Here is a 17788-nt window from a genome sequence, read left to right as displayed (position 1 = left end):
GATCACTGGGGAGGTTTAGCACAGATTGATGGGAGGAGATGGTTACACAACGAGTATTCCCAGCACTATACAATATGTTGGCAGCCATCACAACTGTGTGGTAACTGGGACATGTGTAAACTATTTACTAATAATATAAACCCAAATGTACTGTTGTGCAGTGATTTGATAAATGAATACAGCATGATTTAAGAAAAAAGACTTATTTAACAGAGCCATGTGTATTGTGTGGTTCTCTGTCATTCATCACTTTTGATTTTAACTGACAAAAACATCATTTAGGACTTCGAAAACTCAAAGGTACATTTTAAAAGATGTTGTTGTCTCTCTCTCTCTCTCTCTCACACACACACACACACACACATATATATATTGTTCAAATGTAAATAAAAGCTGAGAAATATTTTTTTTCCACGATGCCTCTTGTACATCGTCTTATTATCTTCTGGGAGACGCCTGTGCCATTTCCAATCAAGAAAAAACTTGCTGGTTGAATAAAAGTAACTTTAAGTCAAAATTTGCCAGGGGTATAAATAATGTCGGGCTTAATTGTTTTCTGTCTTCTGATGCTCTGCTTGGTTCTGGATTGATGGTACAAGTTTCGGTTAAAAGTACTGGTGTGCAGGAAAACCTGATAATACCATGGATCAGTGCTGTATGCAGATGAACACTGGAGGTAAATCACAACACATTTTGTGAGGAAATAGTTACAGTAGTGTTGTTTTTGTACATTTTGTCAGTTAAAATCAGAGGTGATGGAGGGCAATGTGATAAATTATACACATGGCTTTGTTTAAAGTAATTCTTTCAGAGTCAAATTGTCTTTGACTTGGGGTTTATGGTGACTTTTGATCCTCAGTTCATATGTAGCTCCTTTGTCTGTGTCTGTGTCTATGTGGTGATGTGAGTCTGGCCTCATCAAACAATTTCAGATTTTGGTTGGCGTAGCGTCGACTGACTTCTGTGTTTTTGATGTTTGCAGATGGCAGATGCTGGGATGACCAACCCTGTTACACTTCGCTCCCATCAGTTTGTATCAAGTAATGGTAAAGTTGCAACTGCATAAGGGATGAAACAACACACGGGGTAAAAAGGAGCTGGAGAGCCCCTCTGTGCTTTATAATGAAAGGAAACTGAATGTTTAAGAGAAGAATATGTTTAGCAGTCCTAAACTTGTCATGTAGCGTGTCAAATTAAAAGGCTGAGACACTGAAACTGAAACTTGTCTGCGAGTCTGTCAGGAGTGCACATTCTGCATTATGTCAATAAATACATCAAAATATAGATATACCATCACTGACACATTCTCCAAATGTGGTGTTACTCTTCTATTCTTACATGTCAGGGACCTGTTACTGGTGAAACACATTTAACTACAAAGTAAAACATTTCTTCGTAACTTTTTTCAGTATTGTGTCAAAACAATGACAAACCAATTTCCAGATGCAGATACATTGTCCTTTGTTCAAGTTTGAATGAATCAAAAACTTTGAATTCATACTGTTGAGTGCTGTTATGAAGCTAAAGTCATTCTGACCTGATACCAACAGAATCAAAATTAAGGTGACAAAAGAACCAGTGCCGAATAACTGGAAAAGTTGGTAATTTTATTGGTCATAACAGGACATGGTGAATATTTATTCGGCATCTTGCTCCACCACAGTGGTCCTCTCGCTGACGTAGATGCCGTCCAGGAACTTCCTGATGTCCTTCTTTCTGACCGTGGTAGCCTGTTGGATCAAGGCCGCTGAAAAGAGACAAATATCCAAGTGTGAAAGGAGAGGCCTGATCACATGCAACAGGTAGATGGTTAAATCAAAAGTTATTAGAAAATGCTCAATTGTGGAGGCCTGACAGTCCACACGACAGAGGCACTATTCAAGAAGACATTTGGTTTCATCAGAAAATACTGCACAAACTACAATTTAAAAGCTCAGATTTTTTATGCATGCGGTGGTTAGTGTTAAATTAAGACTTCAAAAGAAAGTCAGACACAATGAGCCTTCTGAAGAAATAACATGTATAGCTAAGCAACAGTTTTATATTACTGACTAAGTGGAAGCAAATAGCAGTGATAATTGGCCAAAACTATAAACAAATAATATAATCCATATATCCATATTGCCCAGCCTCAACTCTACATACCATTAACATAAAATCACTGTTTGGTGACATCAAGTGCAGACCCACAATGCATTACAGAAAACACAGGCACAAGTAAAGAAAAAAGAAAGACAAACGTGTTTTTTCCCCCACCAAGACATCAGACCTTGTAAAGAACATGCAAAGAAAAAAGGGAGATAGGCCACAAAGGGAAAAGCGTCGACGGCAAAGTCTAACCTCTACTAGTGCAGGTGTAACTTTTACTGATCCGGCTCCACTACTGTTCCCTTCTCAGACACATAAATACCATCCAAGAACTTTCTGATATCCTTATTTTTGACTGTGGTGGCCTGTTGGATCAGAGCAGCTGCAACAGAGAAGTTGGGATGATAAGCAGCACGTCACATCACACATGGGATCACATTACACAGGAGGTTGGAGGAAAGATCAAATTGAGCATGGATGAGCACTGGAAATAGTACTACGATAGCACTAATGAAATAATGAGGTTATCCACATGAGAAGTGTGATTTTAATTAATAAGCACACCAATTTTTGGTCTGCATCAAGTAAAATACATGCTCAGATGGACTGAGGTCACCTCAAATCTACTGCAGCCATCAGAGGGTAAAGGTGCTGGAGAGGGAAACTTACAATGACACGAATAGGTGGGATTCAAACTGAGGGGCAGTGCTGGACATTATTGTTGACATTATAAATAACTCAAGTCAGTGACTTGTATGTTACCTGAGGAGCAAGATGATACTTTTAATTTGACATTTCTTTTCTTAGGTTTTTCCTGGTAAAATAATGGTTTAGTTATGAGTCTTCAGGTCTCCAGAAGTTCTTCATATCACTCTTTGCTTTAAGTACAACACCTCAGCACATGTCACAAATGTAAAGGGGTTGTAAGTTTGCTTTGGAGTTTCTTTACAAGCCAATAAAAGAAGTTCGGGAACTGCTGACTTCAGTTATCTTTGCTGTCAGTCTCTATAATCTGACTGCCAGTGCTGGAATCGGCTAATCACACAAAGAACTGGCAGCAATTTTCTACATTACATTTATCAAAGATAAAACTTATCAAAGATCAGAGCAGCTCTAAAGGTAAGGGGGGGGCACCAGCCTTCTGCCCATCACCAACAGATGTGTATCCTCTCACATTAGGTCACTTCTTGTCGAGGTTCGAACATGGGTTATGAACAGCGTTATGAATCATTGCACTCAAATATGGAGAATTCATGTTGCTATGTGGCTGTAGTTCTCTACAGCTGTTCTACACACAGCATACCTGAGTTTGACACCAGCTCAATGTCGTTACCCTCGAGCACCAGCTCGTCCTTCTGGGCAGCTGAGACTGAACAATTCACACCTGGGAGAGAGAGGAGAAACGGTAACATTATTTTACTGTACAACTACAGTCAAACATAGGTAGTAAAACTGGACAGCCTTTCAATAAATCCTTCATGAAGGTTATAATGTTCAGTTTGTGTCAAGTGTTTTAGAGGTGTATATTCGAATGCTTGTCTGTTTGTAGAGTGTCGTTTATGGTATTGCATTATATAAATAGGTGCTTCTGTCATTTAGCCTGCCCTTATTGATGTAAATGTGGACAAAATAAAAACACTGCCAGTATAACACAGTTCAGCTCAACGGCACTAAAACCTACATTGTCCAAAATGACCAGACGGTTGAATCTACTAAAAAAGTTTCAATACAAACTGAACATTATAACCTTCATGGAGGAGGATGTATTAATTTAGCTAGGTGTACCTAATAAACTGGCAACTGTATAAATGCTATTCAAAGATTTTGTCACATTTTCTTTTAAACTTGGTACAATTTTAAGGCATTTGGGACAGAGCAGTTTTTCAGGCAGCTCTGCATAGCAGTTTGCATTCAGCTTCACACAAGTACACCATACTGGTTGCCTTGCTTTCAATGATATCAAGCTCGCATTGGAACAGACTCACTTATTCAGGCATGGAAGTTACTAAAATCAAATTCCAAATTCTGTAGTAGTGTAGTGAACCCTGAAGTAAATCACATATTCAGTCACTTCATTACAGCATCAGTCAGTCTGGGTCCCACTCTGAGGACCTCCTCATAACTACAATATTTCCATAACTGGCAGCAGACTCACCAGCCCTCATTCGGACACGGCGGATGTACTTCTCTCCCAGGAAGTTCCTGATCTCAACCAGAGTTCCAGTCTCCTGAATGACGACGTTGATGGGGAAATGGGCGTACACAGAACGCATTTTGTACCGGAAACCCTGCAGTCAGACAGAGGTAAGAGAGGCACTGAGCTGAACTGTAAAGGCAAAGATAACAAATTGTTCTGGCAACAATAACTGGCTGTACGGCTACATAATGGACATAACCAGAATACATACTAATCCCCACCCTACATAAAGGCTGGGCATGGAGCTTATGATAACATGACAACATTGGTACAATTAGCCATTGTGATTCACTCAGACACAATCAGACAAGCCGAACTGTAGTCTCACCAAAGTGACTCCCTTGATCATGTTCTGGACATGACTGCAGATGGTGCGGACTGTGGCCAGCTCCTTCCTGTTTCCCCACCATTTATCCACACGAAGCTGAGGAAGACAAAGCAGCAACTCACATCACTTTTATTAAACTGTACAACTGAAAGAGATTAACGTGTCAATTAACAATGTTTATTTGTCGAGCAAACAAACCACCCTAAAAATTTGCTTGTTCCAGCTTCTGATCTGTCAATATCCTCTTTATAATCAGTGTAAATTTAAGTATTGTTGGCATTTGGACCGTTGATTCCAAAAGTCATCACAAACATCGAATTGGTATTGTGGGCATTTTAACAAGGCTCTAGCAGTTTTAAAAGAAGATTCATTACAAAAAAAAAAGGTGTCATGCTTTAAAATATCAAAGATAAATGTTAGTTGCTGCCCTAAACTGTACTTCACCTACAAACTACAAAACTGTTCCATAAATAGATATGAGGTGATCAATGTCAGAATCAATAAATATTTTCTGACCACTGTCTATATAATCCCCATTTATCTTAAAAAAAAAAAAGTGCACTTTAAAAACGACATCCTATAAATCACACCATTTTTAAAACATTCATTTACACTACCACATACACTACTGTGTTTTGCTGAAGCAGGTTGCTTTCTCACAGGGTTATTCCTGATTTATATAGTACTATATAGCCCTGTTCATGACAGGTACCCCTTCCAATTACCTTCTTCTGTTTCTTGCCCAACAGGCTGAGCTCCAGGTTGATGTGGTTGAACTCCCTGACGAGTTTGCCACGGGGCCCCTTGACGGTCACGGTGCGCCCCTTCAACCTCACCTCGACTGTGCCACCAGACAAAACAGGTAAGAAGGCACACAAGTAAGGTTACAAACAAGCATCTCATGATTACACTTTAGTGTGCAAAAAAATTAAAAAATCACCACTTTCCTACCTTTGTCGGGGATGTCGACAGTCTGACTGCTGAGAATGGTCTTCATTCTACGGAAAGACAGATACGATGAGTGTTAAATGCTCTGAAGCTTGTCTGCATCCCCTGATACAGGACAGCTTCACTTCAGGGACTCATGGGTCTGACATGCAAGTTTAGAGGGTGCAAAATTATCCAGCTGGCGTGGCACTGTATACATCAGAATACTACTTGATGACATTAAGTCTTCAGGTTAACACAGTTTCTGACTCAAAAGTGGCCATTGTAAAACTCAGTGTCTAACGTTAGGGCACAGCCACACAGTCTTATTACAACTAGCCTTTGCGCTAATGCTACATTATACAACAAGCTACATTAGGCACCGGCGTTAACCACGTCTATCACATAAGAGATAACTCTCCAACATGATTGTGGGTGCAATTAACAAATGGAGCCAGAGGAACACTGTGTTTTCATGGTATTATTGTTAAATATGCACTGCGGCCATTAACACGGACAGTGCTGCTACACCAGGCCTCACACGGATAGCGGGAAAAACAACTAACATATCACCTAATAAACTTAACGTAAAGGCAAAATACAGCCTATGTAGTGGAAGACAACACTGTCCACATCAGACAGTCTAAAATTAAGCCAGCAACATGTTTAAATGACACAGATGGAGTTAGATGAAACCCAAGCAGTGATATTTCTGCTATCCTCACCTCGCCGGTAGCAGAGGAAAGGAGGAAGGAAGGACGTCACGACGCAGTTGTAGACCACGTACGTGCCATCATCAGGCATTACAAGTCAAGCGAGGAAATTTAGGCTGATTTGCGTAGTATGTTCCGATTATCGTTTTAAAAGAAATGCAGCAATTATTAAAACATTATATCTGTAAAAATGGGAGTAAATACCAACCGACATAAAGACGCTGTTGTATGTCAACGTGGCGACGTTTCTCCTAATTAACTCTGCCGCGTTCAAGTCATACTGTGATAAATCGGCTGTGATAAACCCAACCGTTCAAATGAGCCTCCTAGCAATGTCGTACATCTGAATGTGGGATATCGTGACATTTTGAGTGCTTCCCAAAGTCATCGTCGCTTCGAGTTACATTATCATTTATTGGTCACTTACTAGTTTAGCGTATTTAACTGGTGTTGGAATAATCCTTAAATGTCCTTATCTTCCCATTTTGTCGACATAACGTGAATGCAGCACCAGACCAAAGCAGTCGCTAGTCGAGGTTTGTTGTCAATGACAGCCGCCTGTTAGCTTAAAGTCATGGCGCTGCTCAAGCAAAGTTGTTGTGTAGCTGGCCGTTTCTCCACAAACCATCTATGGCTGAGTCCCAGATGCATCCCACATGTGAGTATTTATACCCACTGCTCGAGTATTGTCCAACTGATTAACACCGACGGTGTTGCTAATCTATAAATGGCTAACGGGACGCCTGGTCACGGGCCTTGAATTATGCATGTTTGGTAACTCAGCTGTAGAGACAGTTTGGCTGTTTAGAAGTGCCCAAACAAGTGGTGTGATACACGGCCTGGTGAACATCGTGACAGTGCGTGGTTGTACTAAAAGAGTCTGTGGAGCAGTGACAACCTGAACTAACACTCAGTCCTTCCTCGGCAGGTTTACATCAGCAGCCTGTCAACTGTGGCGAAATCCTCCCCGGACGGGGCGAGCAGGAAGGAGCTTCTCGGTGAAGACGGGCCTGATCTACAAGACTTCATTTCAGGGGATCTGTCCGAGAAAAGCAAGTGGGCAGAGTACAGAGGCGACCTGAAGAGACAGAAGGGAGAGAGGTGAGGATGACAGTAGAATTATTGCCCCTGTGGTAAAACACGAGTGTGGATTTTCAGTTCTTACAGGTTCAAAACGCTCCCTGTTGCATCTATGAGTCCAAAGATTACGTCAGGCAAACTTTTATCTAACAGACTGCGTGGAGCTGAATCAGCTTAAGATCTGTGTGTCCTTGCATACTTCTAGAGGAAATTATTAGGAGCAGCCACTTACATGAAAAACATGAAATTCCTACTATTTCATGGACTTGATTGATTCACTTGAGTCTGAATCTGTTTTATTTTGCCAAGTATAGTTGCATACATCAGGAAGTGGTTGTTTTGTCATTGATCAGACCACAACAACTTGTTAGTGTGAGAGACGAGTGTAAGTGAACAGCGGAAGGAGCAAAGTGCATACAAGATTGTAACAGAAACAGCAAACAGTAAAGAATATATGTATTAATACTTTGTATTGATATAAGCATGTATGTACAATGTTGGTGCATATCAATGGACCTTTGAATGAAATCAGGGTGATGCACTGTAACCTGAGTGATGTATTTGATCTATGCTACACATAACAGGATTTATGACATCTGTGGGGAAGAATATGTTAAAGTGACATGTAGTTTTGGCTCTAAGATACTGTAATTGTTTCCATGAGATAGACCGTAGGCAGCGCTTCCACGTGCTTGTGTTCCCACCTTGGGGACAAGATGACTCTTGCACATTCAGTAAATGGCTCTTCTGTTGTTTTTTGTGACAGGCTGCGGCTTCCTCCGTGGCTGAAGACTGAGATCCCCATCGGAAAAAACTACAACAAGCTGAAGAACACACTGAGAAACCTCAACCTGCACACGGTAAGCTGTACAGACAGGTGACAGGTTAGAAGCATAAGTGAGTGGAGAAACGTAACAAATGCATAAATTATTACTTTTTATTACCTGTAAGTTATAAACAAACTCTTTGTTAACTAGTCTGACAGTTTTAACAGCCTTTTTGTTGAAAGAAGAGGATGTTGTTTTAATATAATTGGGATATGACACGCCTGATTTAATATGTCTGACCCTGAAATCAGTTCTTGTGCATCTCAAGACGTTTTTTGTTTTTTTTCTCAGGTGTGTGAGGAGGCCAGGTGTCCTAACATTGGGGAATGCTGGGGAGGAGGAGAACATGCCACAGCCACAGCCACCATCATGGTAAGTCTCAGTGCATCTTGTTTATGTGTGCTTGTCTGTAGGAACTAATAACTTCCAAAAACATAAACCAATTATATTTATTTATTAATTAATTTGTTGTCCAGTTGTTGTTTAGATAGATGTAAAATCCATAGTCCTTACATTTAATAAAAACTATACATGGTGCTACATATCATATCATGATTATGAGGCATATCTATATGGATAAGTCACAACATGCATATATTACATTTTTTCTCTCTCCCTCTCTTTCTTTTTGCAAATAGCTGATGGGCGACACATGTACCCGTGGGTGCAGGTTCTGCTCTATAAAGACGGCCCGTCTACCCCCACCTCTGGACCCAGACGAGCCCTACAATACAGCCAAGGCCATCGCTGCCTGGGGGCTGGACTATGTGGTTCTCACCTCAGTCGACAGAGATGGTAATGGTTCCCTAACTCGGTGTATCTATCTAATTCATTCCAGACGCGACTTCATACCATTATTGGCGAAAAAAACTGAAGATAAACTGATGTAAAATTATTATATGTATTCTGAATTTCAATTTATCAGGATGTAATCTTAGGTTGTTTCTTTACATTGAGTCTATCAGTTAGTCACGACTTATAAATCCGCTAGAATACAAGGTATTAAAAACATTACAATCATATTTTCAAAAATGTTTACATAATAATAGTTCCTCAACTTTTCAAACTATTAGTTTTGTTAGCAGCGATGGTCTCTTGTAATGCCTCTTTTTCCTTTTTTCTTTTAATTTATTGGCAGATATTGCTGATGGAGGCGCAGCACACTTTGCTAAGACGGTCTCAAACCTGAAGGAAAGGTATCATCTCCCATCCCCTCTGGATTTATCGGGTGTTTGTATCTTTAATATCTGTGCAAAATGAATAAATAAGCACTTTTGTCACCCTCATCAAGGGACCCTCGGATCCTGGTTGAATGTCTGACGCCTGATTTTCGTGGCGACCTGGCAGCAGTAGAGAAGATCGCCCTGTCAGGGTTAGATGTGTACGCCCACAATGTGGAGACAGTACGGGAGCTGCAAAGGTACTGACTGAAACTTAACATATTGCCTCAGTATTTTACCAGCCTTTTGTATGTTGGATGTAATTCCTAAAATGATAAGAAGATGATAAATGCTCAGAGTTAGAGACCAAACAAATAATCTCAGTTTAAATGTGAAGAAAACTACCTCTTCAGTCTGATTTCAGTGCCCTTTCACCAGCCAACAGACCAAGGATTAACAGGGAACATCTTTGCAGAGGGATGAATTAAAGTTATTTTGTCCTTTGCCCAATATGAAAATATGTTTACAATGATATGAAACACACCCATAACATGTGTCATGTGAAGCTTTTGTCTTTAAAAGCTGCCAGTCCCACTTTGTAGCTTGTGTTTATAAATTTCAATCATCTGTCATCAAGCTAGCTGGTATAAAATATTCAGTTTATATTCTTAAAATAACTTAGTGTAGTTGCTTCACTGCACGTGTATACAATAGAATTGCTGGTTACAGCTCCGCCAAAAGAGGGAAGTCAGTCATAAGCAGGACAGTAGTGACACTGACACTGGCCAGCAGGGGAACATGAGAGCCGTTTCTCTGATGTCAGTATAGATACCAGATAAACTGCACAAGTGGAAACAGGAAAGATATCAGTTCACGGCAATCTGGCTGCATATTTTCAGTAAAGGAGTACATATTTACCTTTTTGATTATTTATGTCAATTGCTCACAATGTCCATCTTTCCCATCTGTTTCCAGGCACGTGCGTGACCCCAGAGCGAACTTTGACCAGTCCCTGAGTGTCCTGAAGCACGCTAAGAAGGTCAAACCCACTGTGCTCACCAAGACCTCCATAATGCTGGGACTGGGGGAGACTGACCAACAGATACTCAGCACCTTGACTGGTGTGTAAGCAGACAGACTTCCAAAATTTAGATGGATAAATTAAATTGAGAATGCACAATGTTCTGACCACGCTGTTGTGGTGATGTTGCAGAGCTGCGAGAGGCAAGAGTGGACTGTCTAACACTGGGTCAGTACATGCAACCCACTAAACGCCACCTAAAGGTAAGGACCTTTTCCCCTTTTACTGTGCCAGGGCAGCAGTACTGCTAGAGAAGAATGCACATTTTGTAAAAGACTGTGCACTGTAACAGTGTGTGTTTGGGTTAAGGTGGATGAATACGTCACTCCAGAGAAGTTTGCCCACTGGGAGAAAGTCGGGAATGATTTGGGCTTCATTTACACAGCCAGCGGGCCACTGGTGCGATCCTCCTACAAAGCGGGTGAGGAACAAACTGGGTCGTTTTAAAAAGCACCAGTTTATTCTAGTCACATACGGGACTACCGTATTTAACATCCATTTCTGTTATTTGGATCACATGAATCTGAGAGAACATATATTTTTCTAATCTACAGGCGAGTTCTTCCTGAAGAATCTACTGAAGGAGAGAAAAGCAGAAGTCACTGTAGCAGAATGAAAAGCACCAAACCAGCAGCTTCTAGAAGCTTCCTCCATTTAATCTCACCCCCATCTATAACTTATGCACATATCCGGTGACAAAATCCGCTTCAGTAAGACTTCACTGTAAGCCATAGCACAGGAAACACATTTAACATATATGAGTGGTGTCAGAAAAGAAAGCAGGGAGGGTATTAAGGGCACAGAAGTGACATAAACAAGACTCATGTAAGGACAGGGACCACTCTGTGACTTCTGTTACGTTTCAGTGCGTTCGTCCCCCTCTTTTCATCTGCGACAACCCAGATGTCTACACTTTAGGGAGAGGAGATCAAAGAGAGCAAGCAGAGGTGAGGAGGCCTGCAGATATGTAGACATGAGTGCAGACCCTGTCCATGTAACTCTGGGATGAGAAAATACAACCTGGTGTTGGGCAGCAGCTGTAAATTGCTATCTCTGCACCTCAGGGGCCCCTAAATCACATTCACGTCTCCTCAGGGGGCCTGGACATCAGGTAAAGTACTGAGACTACTGACCTAACTGCAAAAACTGTTTATGAGCTCTTTGATGTCTGTGGGCTTTTGAAGCAGCCTCGAGGTGAAATGATAAAAACACATCTTTAGTGGCTGAAGACTTGCAACGCTGTTGAAGGCCACGTTTTAAAGTTCTTTTCACATCACATGAGAAAAAGCATGATTTGAGACCACAGTGGTAGAGAAGTATCAGGTGCTGTATCTCTCTGTATCTAATGAGAGAGCCAATGTGGCCTCAAGCTGTACTTTTCCTAATGTAATAAAATATTCATTTTACATATGGGCAAGAAACATGCGATTGTTTAGAGAAGACGAATCTTTGAAATGTAAATTTTGTATTTAAAGAATTAAAACTAATCAGTCTGCATTTGCTGGTATTGTCTTTATCCTTTCAACATCACTGGAAAAATCAACAGGCACAAATTAAGGACACACATCACATTTTATTGCATTGGCCTTTTAGTAAACAGTCACTGACACAGAGGACACATACTGATTAACAAACAGCAAGATGATTTATAAAAATATTTTAAAACAGTATAAAATTTTGCAATTTAGCAATAATACTTGATTATACAGTAAATATTTCAGGAAAGGACTCACATAGTGTTCATTTGAAATCGACTACAATAGACAGTGCATGTAGCACTGCATCAGAAATGTTTGGCTGCTACTTGACATGAAATGTATAAAATCAATAGTCGATCACATTCACACAATTTTGGACTGAAGGCTCAACTTCTTCCTCTCATCCAACATACTGCAGGGGAGCAAATAGTTGCACGGTTTGATCATTAGACATGTACCAACAGCAGAGGGACTGGACTTGAACAAAATGTTTATCCACCAATAAAAAAAGTTGCGAGAGGAATGTGTTGCATATCGTGTGTGGAGACGAACGGAGTTTTAGACTTTGGCTTTCTTAGTTGGCGGCGGCTCACTAGCAGTGATGCGCGGACAAACAGCTGCCGGGGTGTAGGGGATACGTGTTGTGGTCACTTTCTTACCGATTGTCTCGATCTGCAGACAGAAAAGGCAGAAAAATTACAGAATCTGAGCAGTGGTCGTTACTTGAGGCAGACAGTTCCTCAACGGGCCTCTGGAAAACATTGCTCATTCATTTTGATTTTATACAAGATGTGTAGTGCAGTGTGTACAGGTGGGGTGTTTTCTGTTTGCTCACCTGGAAACCGATGTTCTGGAGGTCGGCATGGAGGTGGTCCAGCACTCTGCGACCATCAAATATAAAAGCCGGCTTCAGCATCTTCTTGTAAATCCTCTCATAGTCCAGTTCCTGTGGTGGAATTGGAGGGTTATGATGACTCAAAGGTTTGTTTTTTTTTCTAAGATTAAGCAATTTATGAAATGGTGGGGAAAGAATGTGTGATTGTGACCTTAAACATGTCCCACTCAGTGCAGATGACCAATGCATGTGCACTCTGGCAGGCTTCATAAGGGTCAGAGGTCACGGTCACCAGCTCAGACACTGAGAGGAAAAAAAAACAGCTTGTCAGCTATTGACTGTGACTATTTTTAGCATTGTGTGTATTTCTACAGGAAATGCCTCAGCAGTTTAAGACACTAAGCGTGTGGAGCGCTCTGGTGGTACTGTGTAAAATGTATTAAAGGCGTGTCATCCCCACTTTTACTCTCTCCGTTTCACTCTACTGTCACTTTCAAATAAAGCAAACAATGCCAAAAAAAAAAATCTTTTCTCTCTCTTTCTCCTCCGTCCATGTAAACTATATCTATGCAATAAAAAGAGCTAAAGGAATCTGCTGATAATAAGAGCTGCCTTTGAACTTTGACACGCACACATACACGCACACGCACACGCACACACGCACATGCACACGCACATGCACACGCACATGCACACGCACACACCTCTTTCTGGGTTGTCCTCTGAGATGCTGGGTTGGGAGAGGTCGTGAATGATTTGTTCCTTAAGAACTTTGGGGTCGTAGATGAACAGCTTGGCCCCTTCATCCATCAGGTACTTAGAGATGTAGATACTGGACGACTCCCTGGAGTTGCGACACAAACACACACTAGAATTTCACCTCTGATCAGGGCCATAGTTCACCACAGCATGCTGGCAGGTGTTCATGTGGAGTAAAGTATGATCAACAGTGACACTGCATGTTTTATATATGTACAAAGATTATACAGGCTCTTGAGGCTTTTTAAAAAAAAGGCCAGGTTAATGATCAACATAAGAGGGTGTGAGAAGGGAAAGTAAACAATGAACAACATGAAATGAGACTAACCTTGTGTCACCTGTGTCTTTTTTGAAAGAGAAGCCCAGCAGAGCGATCTTTTTACCAGTGACGGTGTTGAAGAGGCAGTCAATAATCCTGCAGGCAAACCGCCGCCTTTGGTACTCATTCATGTCTATCACCTGGGAAAAATCACAAACAGAGATTGAGAAAAAGGTGAATACAATGAGCACAGATTTTCAGTAAAAGAGTAAAATGAGGTGTTACACAGTGTAGTTGTCACCTGCTGCCAGTAGGAGGCCACCTCAGGCAGGTTGAGGGCCTCGCACAGGTACACCAAATTCAGCACGTCCTTCTGGAAACAGCTTCCACCAAAGCCTGACCAGGGTGTCGCAGAAGCAAGGAAGTACAAGGCAACAGTCGATTAACCAATCTAAAATTAAAAAAGAAATCAAACATCTAAACATCTTGTGAACGTGTTTCTTACCCACACTGGCCTTGAGAAACTTGCTGCCTATTCTCTGGTCCATACCAATGGCCTTGGCTACCTCCTCCACATCAGCCCCGGTGGCCTCACACAGAGCACTGATGCTGTTGATGCTGCTGATTCGCTGTGCCAGGAACGCATTGGCTGCCTACGCAAGCACATACCATGTTTTTTTTTTTATTTTATATATATTGTACTTATGACAATTGCAAAATGCTAGAGGCCACTCAAAGGAACACAAAGGCGAGGGATCAGTTAGTCAAGAGAAAATGAATCTGCAACTGTTCTGACAACTGATCATTTAAGTCGTCCTTCAATACAAAATACCAAACATTTACTGAAACAAGCTTCTCAAATGTTTTATATTTTTCCAAATAAGATTTGGGTTATGAACCATAGCTATGGAGTTATGGATTACAACCTAACAAATCTGCTTTTTGAAACACAAACACATAAGATGAACTACAATCTTGATACAGATTCCTCAGATGTTTTTATTATTGTGACCAGGATTCGTACTCATGCTGTATTATAGAATGAAGTATGGGGTCTGAGAAATTATAAAAGACATTTTTCATTATTTTCTGTCATTTTATTGACAAAATGTTGAATTAATTACTTGAGACAATAATCAGCAGTTTAACTGAAAATGAAGCAACGGAGAATAATGGTTAGCTCACCAGTTTGGAAAGCTCCGACGACCATGTGTTGGTAGTAATGATTCGTGCTTGGGGCACCCAGTGCTCGTAGACAGCACACAGTGCTCTGATTGCCCTCTGACCTTCGGGGGTTTCGTCTCCACCAATCAGGACACGGTCTGGCTCCTTCAGATCCCGCACTGCTGTTCCTTCTGCAAGGAACTCTGGGTTGGACAGCACCTAAAGCAGCGGCACGACTTTAGAAACCTTCAGAACCACAGTGCCAATCTCATACTCCTGTGATAATACACACTTGTAGGTTGAGGCTGGGCTTGGTGTTGGCATCAAATATCCGTCTAATGCTCTCAGCGGCGCGGACTGGGACTGTGCTCTTCTCTGTGACGATCTTGTAGCCATCAGACACCTCCACAATCCGCCGAGCACACGCCTCAATGAACTTGAGGTCAGCAGCACGACCCTTCCCCATCCCATAGGTCTTGGTTGGGGTGTTGACCTGTAATGAATTAATCCATGAGTCATCAATGTCAGATCTATTTCTGTGCGTCAGTATGTGTGTGCAGAGGTAACTGATGGACTCACAGAGATAAAGACGAGGTCTGCGTCCCTGATGGCTGAGTCTATGTCTGTTGAGAAAAACAAATTTTTCCCTCTGCATGATTCAACCACCTCTTTCAGGCCCGGCTGAAGTGGGAGGAAGTGGGAAAACGAGACAGGGAGGGTGTATAAGTGAATGTGTAGGACAAACATGGCACAAACACATACAAATGTAATACGAGTTCTCACTGACTGGTCAGTGGCCCTTTATGCTAGTCATCATGACGCAATACCTTGTGGTTGTGGCTGACGTAGAGAAGTTGCGACATCGAGCCATCTGGAACTAATTTAAGTTTAATTTAGCCCGTGATGGAGTAATGTTGTACAAAAACAATGGCTGGACCGGTTGCCTAGCTACATCTACTTTTTTCAACCCCGTTATCAAGTTTAATTTCTAATGAAACCGACAACTCCTTCTAGATATACAGTAGGACTCCCAACAGTGAGATAACAACGTAGATAAAAAACACACACATGGCATATCAGTGCTCTTAATAAAATGTGATCAGCTCCTTATTAAAGTTTTAGCAGTTTTATTATTTGAATGATTGCATTGATAGGATACCTCATATATGGGCAGAGTGTCCGAGTTCCAGGCTTTGATGCGAGACTCGTTGACATCCACGACGGTCACTGTGATCTCAGGACACATGTGGGCGATCACGCTACATGTTGGGCCTCCTACATACCCAGCACCAATGCAGCAGATCCTCTTTATCTGAAACATCTGCAAATGCAGAGAGAGGATGGAGAAAAAAAAAAATCAGGTAAGAGGGAGTAGATTTGTGTTTTACTACAGAGGGGGAAAAATCTGAATTATACGCCAACTGATACTGGGTTTGATTTCAGAAAAGTCTGTTCTTTTTTTAAATCTAACAATTAGGTTCTCATTATGAATAGTCCTGCTCAAACCAAATCAACTGATCAATTCAGACTTAAGAGCTTAAAAGTTTGGTCAGTTTATCAACAATAAAATTAATAAAAACTATTTTGAGAGTAGTCCATTGTTTGATTAATGTTTAAAGCAAAAATGCCAAACATTTACTTTTTCCCACCTTCTTCACTGTCTCTCTGTCCCTCATGTGCCAGTTCACTTAATATCTCTGGGTTTTGATTTGGGTTTTAGGAGTTTTTGATTGTAAAAAAACAACTGGCAGATTAATTGACCATTAGTAGCAGCCCTACAGTGCGTTTCCATTCATCTGTCCTCTGAGCTAAAGTGTCTCAACTTGTGCAAAACTGTAACCTGCACAGGTTCCAAAGCTCAACCAGAGAAGTCAAGTTTAGGTTCTTTCAAACACTTTTGGTTTTTGTTTCTGAATCACCATCATCTTTAAGTCTTCACATTCAATGTTCATCGGTGCAGTACCAGTCGTACCGTCGCAGCCTGGTAGAAAATAAAGAGCCTTTCATTGCAGCTCAGCCACGTCTAGCAGACACGGGGAAAAACGACCTTTTATCCCAGAAACCTTTTTCTCCCTTTCTGCGGGGCATCATGACACATCAGCAGGACCGTAGCGACGCTAGTTTACCTCGTTTGACTTGAGCTAAACAGAAGAAACAAATGAACGGACGGTCTGTGTTGGACCAGCTAGCTTTCGGATGTTAGCTAACGTTACATTACCTCTGCCAACTCGACAGTCGGTGAACTTCAGGAATGCGCAGATTAGGTTAGCTCCTCTCTTTACGGTAAATGTGTCCGAGCGGCCGTCGGTTCCGGAGCCGCTGCTCTGTCACAAACCGCTGATGTCTTTAAACAGAGATAAACCAGTAAAGACGGACAAACTAACACCACCTCAGCTTCTCTCACAACTTTTCCTGCACCGCCTTCTGTTACCTACACTGAGGTACTTCTGCCAAACCTACCGCCGACCAGCTCCGTCATGGCAGCGGGCGGCGGGGCACACACTTCCGGCGTGACACTTTCAGAGTAAAAGCACCAGGTATAAAGTCATACATTCCATGTGATCTGCTTTCATTAATATAGTGAATAAAGAGGGGGGGGGAAACCTTTGAAACACAAAAACAAAACATCTTCATAGCAGGGGAAGCACTGTCAGATCCCCACTAATGCCATAAGTCCAACACTGAAAATGTTTCTCCAGTAAAAGTATAATCAGGAGAATCTGCAGAGCAATGGCCCCTGGGCCTGTTAAAGTACTAAATCATTACATTATTATTACTGATGCATCAGTGTAAAACCTGAGTTTTACTGCTGTAGCTGGTTGAGGTGGAGCTCATTTGAACTATTTTGTAGATAAATCAACCTTATTAATCCCAAAGTGGGGAAATTTACTG

At 41.4% G+C, this 17788-nt stretch overlaps 3 protein-coding genes across 3 annotated transcripts; 1 reads left to right on the top strand and 2 right to left on the bottom strand.

The window, feature by feature from the left end:
- Window positions 1–1586: 1586 nt before the first annotated feature.
- Window positions 1587–5708, bottom strand: rpl9 (ribosomal protein L9). The gene is made up of 7 exons (XM_070828120.1): window positions 5565–5708; window positions 5339–5454; window positions 4614–4709; window positions 4244–4376; window positions 3392–3472; window positions 2341–2470; window positions 1587–1747 (listed from the first exon to the last, which is right to left on the bottom strand). The coding sequence occupies exons 1-6, from the start codon at window positions 5608–5610 to the stop codon at window positions 2364–2366; spliced, it is 579 nt and encodes a 192-aa protein (XP_070684221.1). The 5' UTR covers window positions 5611–5708; the 3' UTR covers window positions 1587–1747; window positions 2341–2363.
- A 1077-nt stretch (window positions 5709–6785) lies between these two features.
- Window positions 6786–11898, top strand: lias (lipoic acid synthetase). Its single transcript, XM_070856569.1, has 11 exons — window positions 6786–6911; window positions 7182–7354; window positions 8100–8193; window positions 8452–8532; window positions 8799–8955; window positions 9299–9356; window positions 9452–9580; window positions 10296–10441; window positions 10534–10604; window positions 10711–10822; window positions 10956–11898. Exons 1-11 carry the CDS (start codon window positions 6828–6830, stop codon window positions 11015–11017), a joined length of 1167 nt encoding a protein of 388 aa, XP_070712670.1. The 5' UTR covers window positions 6786–6827; the 3' UTR covers window positions 11018–11898.
- A 56-nt stretch (window positions 11899–11954) lies between these two features.
- ugdh (UDP-glucose 6-dehydrogenase) lies at window positions 11955–17386 on the bottom strand. The gene is made up of 12 exons (XM_070856567.1): window positions 17115–17386; window positions 16056–16217; window positions 15476–15577; window positions 15189–15389; window positions 14918–15115; window positions 14238–14385; window positions 14034–14128; window positions 13802–13932; window positions 13419–13558; window positions 12926–13017; window positions 12715–12825; window positions 11955–12551 (listed from the first exon to the last, which is right to left on the bottom strand). The coding sequence occupies exons 2-12, from the start codon at window positions 16215–16217 to the stop codon at window positions 12438–12440; spliced, it is 1494 nt and encodes a 497-aa protein (XP_070712668.1). The 5' UTR covers window positions 17115–17386; the 3' UTR covers window positions 11955–12437.
- Window positions 17387–17788: the final 402 nt, after the last annotated feature.

The sequence above is a fragment of the Pempheris klunzingeri genome, chromosome 3 (assembly GCF_042242105.1).
Source record: "Pempheris klunzingeri isolate RE-2024b chromosome 3, fPemKlu1.hap1, whole genome shotgun sequence".
Lineage (NCBI taxonomy): Eukaryota > Metazoa > Chordata > Actinopteri > Acropomatiformes > Pempheridae > Pempheris > Pempheris klunzingeri.
This window is presented reverse-complemented; position numbering and strand designations above follow the sequence as displayed.

Coding starts and splice junctions, on each gene's coding strand:
- rpl9 (XM_070828120.1), bottom strand. CDS start 5,610: ATGAAGACCATTCTCAGCAGTCAGACTGTCGACATCCCCGACAAAG. Junction 3,473..4,243: donor CCGTGTCCGAATGAGGGCTG/GTGAGTCTGCTG, acceptor TCTCTCTCCCAG/GTGTGAATTGTTCAGTCTCA. Junction 2,471..3,391: donor TGAGCTGGTGTCAAACTCAG/GTATGCTGTGTG, acceptor TCTCTGTTGCAG/CTGCTCTGATCCAACAGGCC.
- lias (XM_070856569.1), top strand. CDS start 6,828: ATGGCGCTGCTCAAGCAAAGTTGTTGTGTAGCTGGCCGTTTCTCCACA. Junction 9,357..9,451: donor GTCTCAAACCTGAAGGAAAG/GTATCATCTCCC, acceptor ACCCTCATCAAG/GGACCCTCGGATCCTGGTTG. Junction 10,442..10,533: donor GATACTCAGCACCTTGACTG/GTGTGTAAGCAG, acceptor GTGATGTTGCAG/AGCTGCGAGAGGCAAGAGTG.
- ugdh (XM_070856567.1), bottom strand. CDS start 16,217: ATGTTTCAGATAAAGAGGATCTGCTGCATTGGTGCTGGGTATGTAGGA. Junction 14,386..14,917: donor CGTCGGAGCTTTCCAAACTG/GTGAGCTAACCA, acceptor GTGCTTGCGTAG/GCAGCCAATGCGTTCCTGGC. Junction 13,933..14,033: donor TGGCCTCCTACTGGCAGCAG/GTGACAACTACA, acceptor GATTTTTCCCAG/GTGATAGACATGAATGAGTA.